The sequence below is a fragment of the Toxotes jaculatrix genome, chromosome 1, assembly GCF_017976425.1.
Source record: "Toxotes jaculatrix isolate fToxJac2 chromosome 1, fToxJac2.pri, whole genome shotgun sequence".
NCBI classification, from domain to species: Eukaryota; Metazoa; Chordata; class Actinopteri; family Toxotidae; genus Toxotes; species Toxotes jaculatrix.
This window is the reverse complement of record NC_054394.1, coordinates 19,112,764-19,132,471: the sequence shown is the minus strand read 5'-3', so window position 1 is coordinate 19,132,471 and position 19,708 is coordinate 19,112,764. Positions and strand designations below refer to the sequence as shown.

General features: G+C 41.2%; 1 protein-coding gene across 5 annotated transcripts; it reads right to left on the bottom strand.

The window, feature by feature from the left end:
- Window positions 1–746: 746 nt before the first annotated feature.
- On the bottom strand, window positions 747–18,543 carry scube2 (signal peptide, CUB domain, EGF-like 2). Of its 5 annotated transcripts, none has more exons than XM_041037750.1 (23): window positions 18,280–18,543; window positions 17,680–17,799; window positions 17,141–17,266; window positions 16,603–16,737; window positions 15,548–15,673; window positions 15,310–15,426; window positions 14,247–14,336; window positions 13,433–13,549; window positions 13,181–13,303; window positions 12,492–12,608; window positions 12,194–12,316; window positions 11,738–11,854; window positions 11,000–11,089; window positions 10,731–10,853; window positions 9,851–10,018; window positions 9,287–9,493; window positions 4,492–4,662; window positions 3,291–3,458; window positions 2,355–2,516; window positions 2,007–2,204; window positions 1,731–1,883; window positions 1,534–1,613; window positions 747–1,137 (listed from the first exon to the last, which is right to left on the bottom strand). In XM_041037750.1, exons 1-23 carry the CDS (start codon window positions 18,365–18,367, stop codon window positions 991–993), a joined length of 3,066 nt encoding a protein of 1,021 aa, XP_040893684.1. In that variant the 5' UTR covers window positions 18,368–18,543; the 3' UTR covers window positions 747–990. The 5 variants fall into 5 exon arrangements, with proteins under 5 accessions (XP_040893684.1, XP_040893699.1, XP_040893692.1 ...); XM_041037765.1 differs by having other exon boundaries at window positions 9,287–9,490; XM_041037758.1 differs by having other exon boundaries at window positions 17,680–17,796.
- Window positions 18,544–19,708: the final 1,165 nt, after the last annotated feature.

Sequence of the window (19,708 nt, the reverse complement as noted above, 5' to 3'; positions counted from 1 at the left end):
ATTCTATTTTACAGGACTTTTCAATTCTTTTCACGGACTCTGACCTTATATCATTCAGTTTCTCAGATCACATCACTCCCAGTTCTCTGAGTATCCGCAGAGTGAGCGGCTGTCTTTGGTTGCTAGTTCATAATACAAAATGTACTGATGCACACTGGTGTCATTTTGCTGAAGCAGCTGATGTGTCATGAATTCATAATGGCCATTGTCATTTTTTTGGAAAGCTAAAAGGTTATTCAGAACAGTAGGCCTTGTTCAGACACCTTGAAATATCAAATACACTGGGCCACCAGTGACTGAGGCATTGCTATACTGTCAAAATGTATGTAGCTCCTACATTACACTGGCGGTTCATCTAAAACTTTTTACATCATATACAAAAGATTCATGAGAATAATTGCTTTTGTGGTGCCACTACTTATTTAGTAGTGCTAATTTCCCCAAGAAAATATTTGTGCTATATTTGTTTCTGACATTTAGCAGTATTTCTGTCAACAACTCATCTCTACCTGTGAAAGTAGCCTATGTTAAAACTAGATACAGTATCACTGACATTCAGTATATATCTGTTTAGCTACCGCGTTTGTATTTTATCACAATGCTATTAGCAAAAGTATCATAATGTTTGCATGTACAGTATTAAGAAATATTCATTTACACAGACTTGCAGTTTGGATTTAGATCCTGAGATGGTGACTTTAAAATCCAAAGGAGGGTATAAAGCTGTTACAATTTTTCTGTCTTTCTCACTGATCGCTTTTCACCCTCTTAAAGCTCCAGTTAAAAGTTCACTTGCTTGACTGGTCCGCTTGTCAACTTCCCCATCAGGATCAGTTTTATCAAGATTGTGGTCCACTCTAGTACCACCCCGTGTGAAAACAGATAACTAAAGAATACTCTTAAAGGGGTCAGTGGAAAAAAGCAGACACTGTGGCCAGTATCTAATCTAAGCTTATCATGAAAAATCCAGAAACCCAGTGGGAACCCTTCTTAAGGGCGAAGGAATCTTAAGACTTTGGAACGCAGAAAGCGGATGAAGGATTTAGGGAACATTTCTCTTGATTCTTGAGCCGTATAGTTGAAGAAGTTCTGTGGGTGAGCCAGCACATCAAACAATGCCTTCATGAGCTTCTTGTCCTAAGGAGAAAATGTACTGCATTAAGGGAAAGTACAGGCATGTAACACAATAAAAGACAATCAGTGCAGCAGCCTGTATTTCTACATGTCTCCAAAGGAGGGCGCTACATACTCACTGGATCCAAATACAGGATTTACAGAGCCACAAACTAAGGAGTGAAGGGAAGTACATATAATATTCCATTTCCTCCACCATATTCTACTGAATATAGAAGCAGAATGACAGGTACAATATAACAATAGCACCAAATTTCATATGAATACTTTTATACTTCTCTACTACTGGCTGTCCTCATTACAAATTAGAAAAATCCCAGCGAACTGTAGGACAAGAATACACAACACAAAAACATGACTGTTAATCATTTGTATTGAAGAGGTGTAAAATATAGATACCTTAAGAATTTCCTGGTGATTCTCTGAAGCATATAGTCTTCCATCTCTGACTATGTCTTCTATTAATTCTTGGTAGTCCTCTGAAACAAATAAAGTCCATAAACAGCTCATTAGTGTGACAAATCTAATCAGCTTTCTTTAACACACAGAGGCTGTGACATCACATCTACAGGAAAAAACATAAGCATTTCTTTTACCATCATATGTCACATATGGGACCTGGAAGCCTTTCCCACTGTTTCCCTCATTGGACCTGAACTGTATCCAAAGTCTCTTTGAGCGGGAAGTGAAGGCGATGGGACGTTCGTATGTCTGACAAGTCTCGTAGGTTGTCACAGAGTTGGACAGAGCTGTAAGATAAAGATACCAGTACATGGGATGGTGTCTACAATTAGTTTACAACTTTAATGCTGTAATATGTCTGCTGTAATTCCCCCAAAAAGGAATGAATCATACAATATGTTAAAACTCACAGCTTTTTCTCATTACTAAGTAGTCTCCACACTCATCCTCAATAGGCAGGTAGATTTCTGGGACAACAATAAGGATCCTGCGTTTGGGTGGTGGGTTGATGGTCCAAGTGCATTCGATGTTGGCTGGATAGTTCCCCGGGTAGTTGGGGGACTCGATGTAGCCAGTAAAATCTCCAAGCTCTCCTCCACATTGTCTGTCTGTAAAGTGACACAGGTGTGTTAAATAACTGTTGTTGTTCTTGATGCAGAAAGGTGAATTATCTGGAAATGAATCCCAAAAATTGTTGTGGTATTTTATTTCCTATGTGTACGTGTTTCAGGGGCATTGCTGTGTAGAGACATACATACTTTTACATTGCATGATGTTAGTTGAGCCATCAAAGTCAGTGGTGGTATTTCCCGGGCAGGCCACACAGTAGTTCTGGCCAAACTCTCCCTGATATGTGCCCATTGGACAGCGGATGCAGCGATGTGTGCTGGTGTTGTAGTAATGTCCTGGAGAGCACTGGACTGCAGGGGCAGAGACCAGAGAAAGGGGACTGTTAGATGATATAATGCTCCCAATTCTCACTGCTTAGTTACATGTTTGCATCTCTAAAATTGGTGTTTAATGATATGAGATAAGATTAAATCCTGCTCAGTGTTTAAAAAAATCTTCTACCATGTTGTGTTCAGAAATCTGTTCAAAACCAATTAGATTATACTTAAAAATACACAGTTATCAAACTAAAACAAAAACCTTTTCCCCTAATTCCTGAAAGACTGACCTCTAGGAGGAGTGTAGTTTTGATAATACTGTGTTCCTGCTGTAGAGGAGGCTGCAGTCCAAGGACCGCATTTCCAGGACTCAACACAACAGAGCCATGTAGCGAAGGTTAGGGTTAGTGTTGTTCCACGCACATGTGTATTACATCCAGGGCAGATCAGCAATGACACCAACCAATACTTTCTGTCTAGCAACTTAGTAGATGGCAGTGTCATGAAAAACTAAGGTCCTAGAAATGCAGTCCTTGAAACTGCAGCCCCCTCTACTGCAGGAACATGCTGCTTTCAAGCTGATTGTGTAATGTACAGACAATACAACAGCTGCAGAGGGCAGCAGAGTTCCTGTCAACAACCAAACGAGCGCCACAAACTTAGCAACCATGTGATACTGTTGTGATGTCAAGTGGAAAAAAAACAACCACAGATGTTTCACTTTATCTAATAAGTCTGACAGGTTTTCATAAATCTCCTAATAAACCTTCTATCCCAAGACAACACTAACACAGATGACTGTCACACCTTTGGTCTCACACTCCTGAAAGGTAACAGCACCACTGCGCTTGGTGATCAGGTTCCCGCCACAGGGGAAGCAGGAGGTGCGGCCCACCTCTGGCTGGTACGTTCCCAGCGGACAGGGCAGGCAGGGGGTGAAGCCGTCATGAGAGTACTGACCTGGGGAACACTGACCTGAACACACAAACATTTGGCTAAATCAGAGTTTGAACTGCTTAGACACAGCAAAGGTTGTCGCACATTTTTTAACTCTCTTACCAAGCTTTCAGAACTGCACTCCTTAGATTAGTTTAATTTTAAAACTTTAAAATCTGGTTTAAGTAAAATAAACAAGGTAATACTCTTCCCTTCCATTAAGATAAGCACTTGTGGAAAGCTTAAGCAATTGTTAATGGACTGATGCCACCTCTCACACACTGGATCTCCTGGGTGACTAATACAAACTAGGTGCCAGTGGGAGTCTGCTGATAGCTCTTCTTGTTTAGTCTGTCAGAGGATATGGGATCAGGGAATCAGCCTCCAAAGTGACTGCGATAACAGAACAGGAGAAGACCAAAACATGGTGGCTCCTTCAGCTTTCATTCAGCCGAGTTCACCTTTTGAATTCAAATCCATCTTTAAAATCTGAGCTCGATCTTCTTTGGCTTTACACAAAGCAGAACATCTGCCAGGGAGAGATCTGTATCAAGGCACCATCGCTTCCTGTGTGGCTCATATTCACAAAGCAGTTATTTACATTTTGTGCCTTTATTGCTTTTCCTGCTTTTTGTTTATTTGTTCCAGATGTTACATTGTTTCGCCTTCGCTTATGCATTTGTACATTTTTGTGTCATTGTTAAGTAAATTGCGCTGTGCATTTTACATTTTTGTCATTGCCAACAGGAGGAAATTTTAAAAGCCAGATTTCAAGATTCCCTTTCTGAATTATCTAACTATGAAACTAATTTCTACAATTTTTAATGAAATAGTTTGACATTTGCTCTGTAGGTTTTGAGAAGAGGTCTAAGGTCTCATATTATGGGAGATTTCTGTAGTCTTTCTTATGGTGGGCATGGTGACCCAAGGTACAATATGTTTAAACCATATAAATTAAGACAAATAAGTTTATTTATATGATAAAAATCAGGATAATATTATTTGTGTGTTCATTTTTTGTATTTGACCATAATAAGATAACTGCTTTTGTCTGCTGAACACAGTGACTTGCCTCCACACTCTGACATGTTTCGAGCTCCGACCACCTTGGAGACTTCTCTTCCTTCAGGTGCAGGACAGACCTCACAGGACATCTGTCCCTCCTCATCCTGATACGTCCCAGCTGGACACAACACACACCTTCCCTGTTCCCCATCATAGTAAGTCCCAACGCTGCAGCTCACTAAAGAGACAACGGGAGAAGGACATCAAGACAGATTTAAGGTTATTACTTTAATTATTTATATGTTGTATGACTGTCTCTCTCACACTCACATGCATCTCCGACTGTACACAGACCACATTTTAACTTGGGCTTGCAATGTTTCTCAAAGGAACTGTCAGGCTTGTGGTTGTTTGTCATATCTCTGTAGTGGTAGTTTTGTCTTAGTGCTGTGGTGAGTCATGTTTGTAAATACTTAAATACATTAATTATTCTCACAAAAAATATGGAATCAAGTTGAAACAAATTTAATTACTCAAGGACGGCGAAATCAAAGAAACTAAGACACTAAAAACAAACACTTAAGACACTCAAAACAGACTGATGTGTCTCAACTTGTAATTTACATCAGTTTAGCAGACAGATCAGTGTCAAGGAGCACTCGACTACAAAAACCATAAGAGGGGATATAGACAGTGTAAAATGCAGACATGAATCAACAAATATAGCAGTTTGCCCAGTGGCTACACATAATCAAACAGTCCTAACCACACTCTAGGTTTACACTACAAATACAGCAGCTCAATTGCATGACAAGACCATTAAAGTAAAGTAACCCAGACTTCATCAGCTGGCTCTTAAGTGTAATCACACAGGACCATGTACATACTTGAAACGGATAAACACAGTTGAGGGCAGCCAGTTAAATATTCACCGCCCTTAATACAACAAAGATATTAGCCGATTCAGATAAAATGTTCTATCAGCTGACAGTTTTGAGCTTTACTTGCACGATAATGAACATTACAAATAGAACTGGCCTTGGTGCAGTTTAGCAGACCGTACAGTGGTGCAGCACGCTGAATACTGTGCTTGAAAAAGAAAACAGGGCAGTTTGGTGGAGCTAGAAATGCTACAAACATTTAAAGAGTGAACTCAACAGGTGTCGGTGAGATAACCTCCAATGGATAACTACTCATAAACAGTAGCGTAAAACAGCACATCCTGCTTACTGATGCATTATGAAGCACCCACAAACGTTCACAAAACTTTTTTGAAAGTATGGAACTTGCAACCAGGGCTGCAACCTCTGACAGACAACTAGGCATAAATGTTCACAAGACACAGTGATTGATGTGTTCTTAGCGTGTGTTTGGTTGTTTATTAATATAAGCACATGTCAAAATGGAAAAAATATCAATCATGTGAATGAAGGAGTAAGTGTATGTAGATCTTCCATACTGGCTTTAGGTTATGACTGAAGTAAATTAATGTTCTTATTGAACCTAAAGCTTCTCAGCGAATGAGAAGAAATAGGTTAATAATCCAATTTTCATTAAACACTCTAAATGTTTACAGACAAAACTAACTTTATGGGGTCCTCAATTTCTTTGACAGTTCCTTGTCGCTAAACAGTGTAAAATGCAGAGAATAAATTTCCCCAGCTTGAGGGATGAATAAAGGATTAAAACTTAACTTAAACTTAAAGGATTGACACTAAAATAAAGAGTTTTGCTGATTACTTATATTGATTGTAGTCTTATTATCTTAGAATGTGCACATTCAAATCATTTATCTAAGCTAGCACAGTGTTAAAGGATTGCATTGAATCAACTGGCTTAACAATTATAGAAAACAAAGAAAATAATCAGCTTATGGCCAATTTCAATTCAAGAGCTGAAAACTAAAATAATAAATGTAACTTTTAATAGCAAAGTTATTAATGAGAATGTAGTTGTATTTTCTTACAAATTATTTGAAGTAAAGGTCTGCATGATGTCTTTCACTTTACATTAGATATACACACTGTAAGCAAATGTTTAGGAACACACATATGCTTTTGCAAACAAATCTAATACAGGGTCAGGGCTTTGAGACAAAATAGCAGCAGACCTCTCCACAGCTGCCTTTGTGCTCTGCATCTGACACATCCTAATACTTGATACAACACGGCTGTGCGTCAGGAAGGAACTTTTAATACCACCATAAGCACCCTCGCCTCTTTTAAAAGCAAACACAGAAGCAAATCAAAGAGATTATTTTCCTCTTATCTCACCAAAGTGCAAAGCCTTGATTAAAGGGAGTGAGGCACTGTTTTGCTTTGGTTCCTCCCATTCGGAGTGATGCCTGTAATTAATTTGGGAATTACTGCCTCTGTCTGATGGTCTTAAGAACTTGACTCGAAGACTGAAGCTGAACTCACACAAGAATAAATCAATTAAATCCTTGGTGTAAATGTGCCTCGGTTGTTGCCTTTAAGCTGCCTCTAAGTAGAGACACCGCTATCTCCAAAAGCTCAAGACACAAAAGCTTTAACGTAGATCCATTATATGTGGCTCAGCAAATTGTTAGATTTCCCTCTAAAGAAAGAAAATGTAATTCTCTCAAGAGCAGTTCATTTTTTGAAGCCTATTGTTTATTCTGAAAGACCACGAGGAGCCATCACTGCATTGTCCTCTAACAGCTTTTATTTGACAGAGGGAAGCAGTGAGAGAAGGGAGAGAGTGAGAGTGAAAGAGAAAAAAACCTTGAAGCCTTTCAAATGCAAAGAACGGTTCTATAGAGTCCTCGAATTGATGGCCCCAAAGAGGTTTAAAAGACCTTTCACCTCTATTCAAGTCCCCAGTCTTTGCCTACTTGATGACATAGGAAAACACTACGGTATCACAGTGGTTAGAAGCTGAACCCAATAAAAGGGGTCAGGTTTCTGAATCCCCCTATTCTGCTTGGCCCAATCGCTGCTTGCGCCCATCAAGCGGAGGCCCAAACAGCTGATGCTAATTGATTCCCATGGTGTGGCTGAAGTCAATTCTCTTTAGCAGTTTAGTGGCTGGGGGTCATGCAAAGTGGCCCCAGCTGGGGGGCAGGGGGGACACAGCACTCAAACTGCCAGCTTGAATCAACAGCACTTCCTAAACATCTTCAATGTTAAAACAAACATGCAAACAAGTTGACTGCAACGGTCTAAGAGACATGAACGCGTGGACGTGCACCGTTCACAGCATCTCTGGATCTGGATCTTAATTTCTGCGGTACGTCCTTGTTTTGCTTTTTAAATACTTTATATAAAGTATTCCGATGCCGTTACATGCTGACAGTGTTGAGTAAAAAGATTAACAATAGTACCAGTGAACAACTGAACACCTAAATATTTATATAACTAATAAACTATATCATCTCCATTACAGGAATAATGTCCTGCAATAAAAACTGATGCAGTAACCAGACACCCAAACACATGACAGAATCAAGGGAGTAAAGTGCACAAAGGTAAAAGCATATTTTCTCCAAATGCACAGGAGGCTGTGTTGTCATCCCTCTGAGGCAGTGAGAACAAGCCCCAAATGGGGTTTTCAATGGAGTGGGCAAACTGAAAAGGACTAAACCGCGCTCCGAGCTAAGTCAGAGCGGGAGGTGGGGGAGGAGGGGAAAAATATAGCTCCTTTAAAGAGCTGGAGGTTAAGAAGAATGCCTTTCAGCCCCCCCGCCTTCTCCTCCCCAAATTACATGTCTACACCCCTGCCATGGCCAATAGACTGCTTAATGTTGACCTGAAAGCATAGCGGGGGAGTTAAGGAATCAAGACACTTAAGACCTGTGTTAGTGAAAGATAGAAATAATGCACAGGGGCAGTTTGGGTTAGAATCATGTCAGCACAGCTCAACAGCAGCAAAAACTCTGATGTTAATCTAGAGGCCAAAGACTGTGGCGTTACAGGGAGATGTATGCAATGTAGAACTGATGATTTTCTTTCAACAAACCTAATCTCATGAAACTGAAGTACAGCTATAGTTTTTGCATTTAAAGTGCAAAGAACAATCACACTTTCATCGGCCATGGGGGGGGGGGGGGGGGCGACAAAAATGTTGAGCATACTCGAAGAATCGTGTGAAGTTTATTAAAGATCTGAGTCTACATAAGGTTTGAACACTGATGGCAGACGCGCATGTATCGAACAAAGCGCATACCATCTGAGTAAATATTTAGACATCTCAACAGAAGAAAAGCACCGGTTTCCTCACACTGATATTAAGCGAGTGTGCAGCAGGAAGCAAACTTACTGTGAGGCCCGAAACTAGGGGCGCACGGTCCCAACAGCCAGAGAAAACACATGCCAGCCTTCAGCTCTGCAACGCTGACAGCGTGCGGTTGTATTTAACGAACATTTTCTCCATCGCAAGTTGTATATAAAACCCAACCGGAGACCTGCCTTCAGCCCTCATGTTACACTCTTATCCGAGGGAGATGCTGGAAGATCTCACAGCTTGGAGGACCAACAACAGTCCCTCTGTTCTTCTGTGCGAGCTCGCTCTCCCCTCCAACTAGCTCATTACAGCATGTCTGCAAGCCAAATATGCCATTCATCTGTCCAACACCTGCTCCAAATCCAATCATTAAACCAGCTTGTCTAAATATATCTCACTGGCATGGACCATTTCAATTACTTAAAGCCATGACTATGAGTCTACTGTGTGCAGAGAGCCTACTCACAGCCATTGCTGCTGCAACACAAGTGGTTGGATCTGAGCTCTTGAGAAATGAAAACCACCAATATCTAAAGTAGAAGTGATGTCTAGCTGAATAGTGCATGTTCCAAACTTTACCTTGATTTCTGCACTGAATGACAAAGAGGAACCAAACTCACCACACTTCCTGCCCATCGGCACCTGTCCTCCCACACAGTGTCCAGCCAGCTCAGCCGGCTGGTCCGGATTCTTGGACAGCTCGTAGTCGGACCCGGCAAAGTGGAGATGGAACTGTTCCCGGTTGATGGACTTCCTCAGGGTCCGGATGGTCTTCCTGAGCCTCTTTTCCGAGCGTCGGCGCACACAGTTCAGGTCACAGCTCTCTGCTGAGAGACGCACTTGATACCACAACTGTTTCCAGGGCAAAATTTCATCTCACACACCTAAAGCAAACCATGAATTCATGCCTAGATGCCCTCATGCTTACCTAGGCATTCACATAAAAAACACTCCTAGTCAGGGAAGTAACACCCTTGGCCACCATTCATATAGAAATCAAGAAAATAAAACAAAAACACTTTGACCCCAAACCTAGAGCCCACCACCACCAGAGCCACGTCAAAACAGGAGATACTTTAACAGTTTGGTTTGTTTAGTGACAGACAGCGGTGAAAGGAAGAGGTGAAGAACAAGAAGCAAAGGTCACAAGCAAGCAGACAGGAAGCGCAGAGAGACCAACCAACCTGTTACCTCCTCTAGGTTCACATCCAGCTCAAACTCAGCTGTGATCGAGGAGCCGTCCTCTTCGCCAGCTTTCCTGCCATGGCGGCTGCGCGTTCGCTGCCCAGATGAGGTGCAGCGCAGGCTCACATAGCTGAACTGGACATTTTCAGTGAAGAGGGACCTGCTATCTGTGGACATGGGAGACAACCACCCCCCCAGAACCACACCAAAGCCAGAAGACACACACATAAAATACACATGAATGCACAAATGTTAAAGAAATTCACAGACGGCATTACAGAGAACTCAATTTTGCTAAGAATTTTGATTTAAAATTTAAATTTAAAACAGTCCTCGTATGCAATTACTTTGATCACTTTTCTTGTCGTGTATGTAGACTGGAGAGCTAAAAAAAAAGGATGTGGTGTCACTGTGATAATTTCCTTCATGTGAAACAATTGTGTGTCTTTTCAGTGGCTGTGAGTTAAGTGAAAGACCACGGTGAAACCCCTTGGAGAGGCAAAATTATCTTACTATCAGAACCCCGCTTGATTGATTGCTAGGTCAAACCTAACTGAAAGGCATGCTATGGCTAATTACATCCTCCCCTGTCACTGCCAGTCAAAGTGCCGCACTGAGACATTCAAGACACTCAAAACCACATCATTTACCCCACAAATTTCTTTCACATTTGCCTTTGGTTTTTGGTTTACTTTGAAGCAGTCTTCAGGTCTGCTTTATCTTCTAACGATTGTGGCTTTAGTTGCTGGCAGTTCTTGGTAAACCCAAAATGTTTTTTAACCACAGACATGAAAAAGCTATAATTTTAATCCTTGTCTATCTGTAATCTGTCTTGTGTTTGGAGGCATTGTTGGGCTTGTTGTGTGGCAACCTCTGTACCTGAGTGTGCCGAGTTTAAGCTCTCCTTGAGTTTCTCCTGACTTCGTTTCAAGTTGCACTTCCCAGTGCCAGACTTAAAAGTAGCTGTGGTCTTAATGCGTGGAACACTGGCCATTTCTGGACCTGCAGCACAGAGGAACAGAAAATCCTGTCATTCTCATCTACTCATAAATCAACTGAAAACAAGGACAGCCCAAGCTGTTCCCGAGTTGCAGTTTTGTGTGGCAGAGCAGAAAGATAGATGTAAATCTGTGATGTTTTGTACTTGCCTAAGCAATACAAGCCACTGTTGTTCTTTTGTGCGTCAGCCAAGCAGGGCAGGGGCATTCCACAGGTCACCGTGTAGGAATCCTCCATCCCTGCAAACACACAAGAGGCCGGGACACACAGACCAACAAAGACAAAAGTTAGGGCCACAAAAGCCAAGTAAGAGAGCAAACAGGAAGCATGTAGGAACACGAAAAAAGTCGCTCTGTAGACCGACGCTGATAACTGCTCGCACAACTGAACTAATTACGTTTCCATTAGCCATGCTGCATCACTTTTCCAAAACATAGCTGCATCAGGAGATACCTGACCTGTTCTGGAACATGCAGTTATCATGCCAAAACCAGAGTGGTGCACTTGACTGAGGGGTGTCATGTCAAAATCAGCTGGCTGGATCTTAATATTTATGTGCTTCTGTTTAAAACATTGCAAGCGTGAGACTGTTTTTTTTTTTTTACAGCTCTGACAAACTGCAGCAAAGTGAGAGCTGAACGGTGAGAACACAGTGATGTTTTTTATCTGTTTGATGAATACTGAGAGCATGAACATATGCAACAACATAACAAAACTGACAGTGACTCCTGTGCTCTATGTTCACAGTAGCTCTGTAGGTCGGCCTTGGTAAATGAGACGAAAACACTCGAAAGGAAGATGAATCTGCAGGTGAAGTGATAATAAGAGTAACCATTTCCTGTGCAGTACTTGTCTTGGTATATGGAGATCTGGCTAAACCAACTCACCACTGCTGATATGAACTTGGGACTGGCATGTCAGGAAGCAGCGGTCCCCTCCCTCCTGCTTACTACAGTTCAAGGTGGGTTTAGAGGGGGGTTTTGCAGGTGGTAAACCCTCAGCCTCTAGATAGAAACCACAACAAAACTCCAAGGTAAAAAAAGAACACTTTTGATTGTAACAATGAGAAAGAGGCAAATGAAGATGAGCCACAAAACGTCCAACATCCTGACAACATCAACAGCATCGTAGCATTTTGGATGTTTTACTCAAGCACAAGAAAACCAAGTGACAGAGAAATAAAGAGAAAACAGAAAACAGAATTCAAAGTATCTCCTGTTTTTGTCCCCCAAGTTTTAGTCCAAAATATGGGATGTCATACACTGTTTCATTACATAGTTTCCAAAGAGGCAGGACAACAGCACTGGGATGAGCCCGTCATACAGGAATAGGTACCAGCTTACCAATGCAGTCCTTTTTGTTCCAGTGTAGCTTATAGCCAGGATGGCAAAAGCATTCAAATCCACCCATGGTGTTCTCACAACCATGCTCACAACCGCCATTGTTCACACTGCATTCATTTATATCTGAGAGGAAAAAGGGAAAATCATTACTATAATTAGAGGGTACATTTTTCCAAAACATCAGTGAGCAAGCACTCACATCTGTATGCCTTTTAGTCTGACACATCTCTAGACCGAACACTTGTGTGTTACGCTCAAGTTGTTATGTGTAGCTCCCTCCCATCTAACTTAGTCTCACCTCCGCAGTGGGCCAGTCCATACATGGTGTAGCCTTTGTTGCACAGACACTGAAAACCACCGGGGGAGTTCACACACGTGTGATCGCATGTCCGCTCAAAAAAACACTCATCTATATCTGTAATCAAAATCAGACAGATGACATAATAGCAGGGCAGTCAGTTGCAATCTTCATCAGGAGGGATTTCCCACCCACAGACACACATTAGCATTTGATCCTGAATGTTCCTTCTCAGTGAAATGTGACGTGTGCTACAACTGGTAAAACAGCACTGGCTTTTGATAGTAATTACAGGTAAAAAGAAGGCAATCTTTCATTGAGACGCCTTAAATGTAACTGTAGTCGCATCAGGTCAGCATCATTTAAGGCATGAATCCTGATACAAAGGTAAACAAATGTGTAGCTCCATTACCAAAAATCAAACATTTTTTTATACAGAATATAAGCTATTTTTTTCTTTTCTTTTTTTTTTTAAAGTTTGGTTTTGGTTGTTTGGTTGATCCTTTACAAAACAAATATTTTTTCAAATCAACTTAGAGACTGAATTTTTATTTATTTGGTCAAAAAATAAAAGATTCGGCCTTTAAAAAAATAGAGGTATCAGGATGAACACAGGAGCAACGGATGAAACAAAAACTCTGTCCAGAGTTTGAACAAAGCAGACAGGAACAGTCAGAAGTCATTTCTACCTTGACAAGAACGTTCATCTGTCAGCAGCTTGAAGCCTTTTCTGCAGTTGCACTCGAAGCTGCCGATGGTGTTCCTGCAGAAGTGATCACAACCGCCGTTGTGAAGCTCACACTCATCAATATCTGTGGGAAACAGGCGATATTCTGACAACTTTAGTAAGACTCCCTTTACACATGCACTAAGCTGAATGGCAGTACCATGAGTCCCATGCTCCTCTCTGTGGAGGACCTTTTGTGAACTGTCAGTCTGACCTTTGCATGTTTTTCCATCCGGCTGCAGTGTGAAGCCAACAGGGCAGCTGCATCGCACGCCTGTGGATGTGTCTTTGCAGGTGCAGTCACACCCCCCATTGTTAACAGCACAGGTTTCTGAAACACACGACATGAATGTATGTGAATGACCTTCTGCCTTGTGAAGTGTGTGTCAGATACTAGATCCTTAGTAAAACAGAGCTTTGATTGACTGAACACCTGAATAACAGGGTGAATTATTGTCTAAACTTCTTTGAACATTTGGGGCAAAGAAAGATATAAAATTCATCCTATGTACAGTATTTAGTTTTGAACATTTGTAAATATTGATGGAAATAGACAAATGAGGCTCTAATGCGTGGTTTGAATAATGAACATCTGAGTACGCCCATACACAGGTTAGGCACAAGTTAATATCTAGGCTTACCCTAATATGTATTATTTATCCATGTACATGGTAAAGTGCCAAAGATATAATGTTTTACATGTATCAAGTGACCCAGAATCACACAACTGAAAAATACTAACTATACAAGAAAAGATTCACACTCTGCCCTTCCCAAATGGAAGGAAAACGTGAAATGTACCACACTGTCACAAATGCATATTTTTCAGGGTGGTAACTGGGGGCGAGAAAGCGAGTGCGTAGTCATTTCACAGTTTGCTCAAAAGACTGAGGAATGTACAGGTTTACTAGACATTACTCCTCTCTCCCGTTTAACGCCCCTGGGTGGTTCCTGGCAGCTCAACACACCGTCACATAAAACACAAATTTGAGTTTTTAGTCTGTGAATATAGAAGGTACAATCTTTACCCATTAGCAGCCTTCGCTTGACCCGTTTGTCCACCTCAGTAAAGGACGTGGCGTTGTGGTCTGAGGACTCGGTGGTGGCTTCATCTCGTTCTGTGATGCACAAAACCAATCATTAACAGAGTACGAATTGATAAACAAAATCATTACATTTACTAAATAACACAAGCACCGTGACTTTCCAATTGACTTCAGCTCTGGGTGTTTGTGTTGGTCAACTTTCAGTAACCAGATGCATGTTTACACTTGAGATATTCAGCTTGTAGTGGCTTGGCGTGCGTCAGATAACACAGCAGATCAGCAAAGTGAATCTGGAGACAACGTCGCACTGATACGCCTGGACCTCACACACACTGCTGCTGGAGATAGAGATATTACCCAATATCTGACGGCTGATCCTTATCCTCTGGAATAACCATTGTGTGGAAAAATGCTCACTGTCTAACAAGGGGAACTGACAGGGAGAGAGATGTTTCCAGTTACACTGTTTTCATTCATTCATCAAGATAGTCTGTGCATTACTAAAGAAACAAAGTCCGACATAGTGTAAGATGCTCCTGGAATGTACACTCCCTGAGCTGAGGTCTAGTTTTGTTATATTCTGTACAGGAGTTACAGTTTTGAAACTTCTACTGCTATCAGAAATAAGAACCCAAAACACGAATCATTCCCATTCTATTTATATATATATATATATATGTAAAAACAACCCGTTATGTATGGCCCGCGCACCAACTTTCTCCTCAACTTTCAGCCCGTTGTTGTCTTGCTCATGTTTTGTGCATCATTTTAAAAACATTTTCCCAAAATCTAGTCTGACCTATTTGGTGTCTTATGAAACTTTTGGATGTCTTTAGAATTTTATAACAATGTTGTATGTGTTTGAAATATATTTGGTTGAAATGACTGAGCTACTGGTAGGTCAGTTGGATTAAAAGACAATATACGGCTACACCCATCAGAGGATTCAGATATGCTTGAAGGGGGAGTTTTCGAAAAGGAAGTGAGACACGGTTTAATGTCCACTGTGTGAAGCACCAACTGAGTCTACACACGGTGTCCTTACCTACACACGACCTCTTGTCAGGTTGCAGGGTGTACCTCGGGTGACACCTGCATATGGGACCGTTCTCTGTGTCCTCGCATGTGTGCTGGCAGCCTCCGTTGCCATGGTTACAAGTTACTGCAGGGGTCAACAACATGCAAGCATGAGCCAGTTTGCCAGTGCAATATTTGAAGCTAACTGCGTGTGTGTCTACGTAGGTGTGTAGTGTGAAGTTAGCTTCGTGCGGCCGAGCACGTACAGATGCAGCCTCTCTGGTTCCTGGCCAGCTCGAAACCTGGACGACACTCACAGGCCACACCTCCTTTGGGTGTCTCTTTGCAGATGTGGGCGCAGCCGTGCTCCTTATTCATACAGTTGAGGCCCTCTGGGATAGAACGAGGGAGAGAGGTACACAATGAAACTCTCCTACAGTGACTGACCGGCTACACACAAAGGCACACACACAGTGAGAGATTAGTCTGGCATCTTCAAAGACACTGATTGTTCTCACGCCTTACACAATTCAAAAACATCAACCACTGTGTTATTTTTAACACTTCTGGAGAGGAAAAGAAAATTCTGTAAGCAGAGAAAAAGTTGTTCAAATGTTTATTCTCTAGAAACAAAGCTCTGCAAACTCCTCTACTATCTGCAACATACTGAATAATGCTTCGAGCTGAAAAATTTGATTATGAAGTGCCATTTATATAGATGGGTCACAGCTGAGTGGATAGGCCCACAGGATTTAAAAGGGTTGTCAAGACTCGATGGAGTGGAAAGTGCTTGCATTTAAGTTGACTTCAATCAAGAAGACAAAACAAAGGCACTTCAGACAAATCTGTGACACAGACCACATAGACCCGAGTGTTGCAGTTATTAACTTTTTTTGTTCTCTGCGACTCAGAGATCCTTTTCCCACAGCATGTTGCTGCTGCGGATAAAAGCTCAGTGACGGGAGCCAGCTTGAACCTGTCACCCTTCATTGTGTTGTCAATCTTAGATTTGTATGTGAATATTGGAAAATTTGCTGGATAATTCTCTGTCTTTTTTCACGGCTTAATACAATTAGCACATACAAGCATCCACAAACACATATAATACAAACTCAAAGCCTCTTGTGTAAATGAATTAGACACAGTTCAGTTTTTCTCTTGCTCCCGAAATGTTAAAACTGCGTTTAGATTTGTGGGAGTGCCACAGAACATCTTCAGTCATTCTGAACTGTACTTCAGGTGCTGCACATCTGTGTTGGCAAGCTAATAGATGCAGGTGTGGCTGCTGTTTACAGGACAAGTGAGCATGTTGTACACTCACCCACGGAGCGGTGGATGCATGTGTGCTGGTTGTCGCTGAGGAAGAAGCCCTCTTTGCAGCGGCACTCGTAGCTGCCCATGGTGTTGACACAAGTGTGCTGGCACCCACCATTGTTGAACTCGCACTCATCCACATCTATAGGACAGTAGATTGATTGCATTAATTAACAGTGTTTATAAAAACTCTGGAGAAGTATTTGTTATGTCCACTAGAGTTTTTCGAAATTAGCTTTTCACTCATCTGTTTTGTCCAGTGTTTACAAACATTGCAAATGTAATTAAGGCTTTTGTGAATCACATTTTCGCCATAAATATTTATGAACCTTTTAAATTGCTGCATGGACAAAACCAAAACTGTTTGTATTAAGCTACATTTCAAAAGTTTACCAAAGAGGGCTCAAGAAAAGAAGTCTGAGTGAGTGTGAGAAACTTCACATCCAGCCCACATAAACATGAACTCTTCACCATCAGAACTGATGATTCAAGCTCTCAGTCTATCACAGAAAGTTATTTACTCTGTGGTCCTTAGCTGATCTTACCCAGGCAGTTATGTCCGTCATGAGCCAAATTGAATCCGTCATAACAAGTGCAGCGATAATTGCCTGGTATATTGTTGCACTCATGTACGCAGCCACCATTGTACTCCAAGTCGCATTCATCAGTGTCTGAGAAGTAGAACACCACATAAATGAATCTTCTCTAACTGATCAATAGTTAAAAGGCAAAACATTTTAGTCTTTGAACAGAAAGAACAAGAACTTGAGTGCAATCAGAATCTGTGTGGTGTATAGTTTAAAGTATAAAAACAATAGGAAGAATGACTGGGTACAGATATCACAAACTGAATGCCTATATGGTAATTCAGAAATTATGCCACAGTAGATTAAACATTGCTGTAATATGGTTTTGACAAACATGTAGTTAATTTTACAGACATATACCCAATCCAAACTCCACCCCGCATTAAAATATATGCCAGTGCATCCAAACTCTGTGTTCCTACTTTGCTACTCAGATGGTTTTGGTAAACCAGATATGAATGCGAATCAAACAACTCAACAAAGAGGAGACACATTACCTTCACAGTGTTTTCCATCTCCTTTAAAGCCTGCTTTACACGTGCACTTGTATGAGCCTTGGGTAGTCTGACAAATTGCATCAATGTGACAGCCATCACTTCCCTCTGCACAAGGATCTGCTGAAATCCATACAGGTCTTTAAGGTCATTATTACCAAAACTCATTGAAATAATCCAAAATATTAGACAATATTACATTTATCATATATGCAGTTTTAACTTTATGTTTTGTGTGAATATACAAAAACAAGAGAGAGAAAAGTTTTGATTAAACTGACAAATACCAAAAACATAAACTTGCCTACTACTAATAATAGTGACACAGAGCAGGCACTTCATTGGAAAAATCCAATGAAAACTAGCCTCAAAGTTAATAAGTTACATATAAAATAAAACGTATGTGTATAGGGAGCACATAAATTCCAACAGCTACAGTCATTTTTACACAGCTACACGTTGAGAAACTAAAAGAAATGTTAAAATTCACCACTGGGGAAACAACAAGAGCGCACTCCTCAAAGCGTGCGTAAAGTAGCACTCCCCACGAAAGGAAAACACAACACACACACATTCATGCACACACACTCACTACAGTCCCACCTCGAATCTCTGGAAGCGCTGCGCTTTGGCGACTATTTAACAAGAGCAAAAACAAACAAAAGTCCCTTGCAGCCCAAATAGCTCCCATGGTGATATGATCCAAGTTTAGAGGTCTTCTCAAAAGGACGCGTACGCACTGAAGTCGTGACCGAGCGTCCGCCTCATTTTCATTCTAGCCTGTCAATCTGCCTCACAAGGGGCTTTTGAAAAGAGAAAGGAGTGAGAAAGTGTGTGTGTATGTGTGTGTGTGTTTGAAAGAGAGCGAGAATGAGAGCGTGCCTGCGCGTACACGTGAATGAAAAAAAAACGACCTGTGTCAAGTCAGTCAGATAGCCGCTGTAAAGCGGAAGTGTCGTGAATTTGAGTAAAACGTTGCAACGTCAGTGCACTTGAAGAGGCTTTTATTTTGAAATCTACCACCGGAAATTCTTCGGTAAACCAGTTGTGATTCAGTTCTTTGAAAGTCTCTGTAAACATGGCCTTTGGTGACTGTGTGAAAGTCGACCGTGACAAACGTATGTGATGAAATTACCGTATACAATGGTATAATACAACCACATAATATGAGTGGCTTTCGTCAAAGTAGCTAACTTAGTTACTTACAAGCTAACTAGGCAGTCCTTGAGCAGTACCGTTAGCCAAACAACGTGGTTGCTAGGCAACATACGTTCAGGTTTATCGGTTCTATTACCGCGTTCAATACGCATGTTTCTGAAACTGTAACTATGATCAACCGACTGGGAAAAACACATTCAAGCTAGCCTCCCGTTTCTAATTCTGAATCGGAAATTTCTGACACCGACGATATCTCCACTTGGTGCGAAGAACTACAGACATGTCAACAAACTGTCGGCAGAATGGCTGTAGATGCACCAGTATTGGTGATTACAATAATATAAAATCCAATCTGAACACTAATACAGCCCATTCAGTTTATTTTATAGGTGCAATGCAGTGTTCGTGTCTGGTTTCACCTTGTAACGAACTGGCTATTTATCTGGTGTGAACACCAGGTTAGCAGCAGGGCTAACCAACTTGGATTTATACCTGTACATTTCCAAGTCAGAATAAGAAAGAGGCGTTTCTGTATAAACCTACACCATACAGCTTGGCAGCTTACATTAAACACAACCTTGCCCTCTTCATTAGAGTTTTGTTTGCATCATAAATGAATGGATATTTCCAATTAAAACCTATAACTAAATTGTAAGAGCTGAATTCTTTCACAGTCCGTCGCGTCCGGACAAGCCTTCAGCGGAGGTCAGTTCTGCTCTACCATAATATTTAAGTTTTCGTGCATTTCAGGAGCTTAAATCAATAACCAGATTTTAGAATAGAAGAGTTTTTTATATAGCGTTTACATCAAAGCTATGTGATCTATCCGATTCCTTAACCTTTTTAAGTCTTAATTAGTCTCATACAGTATTTT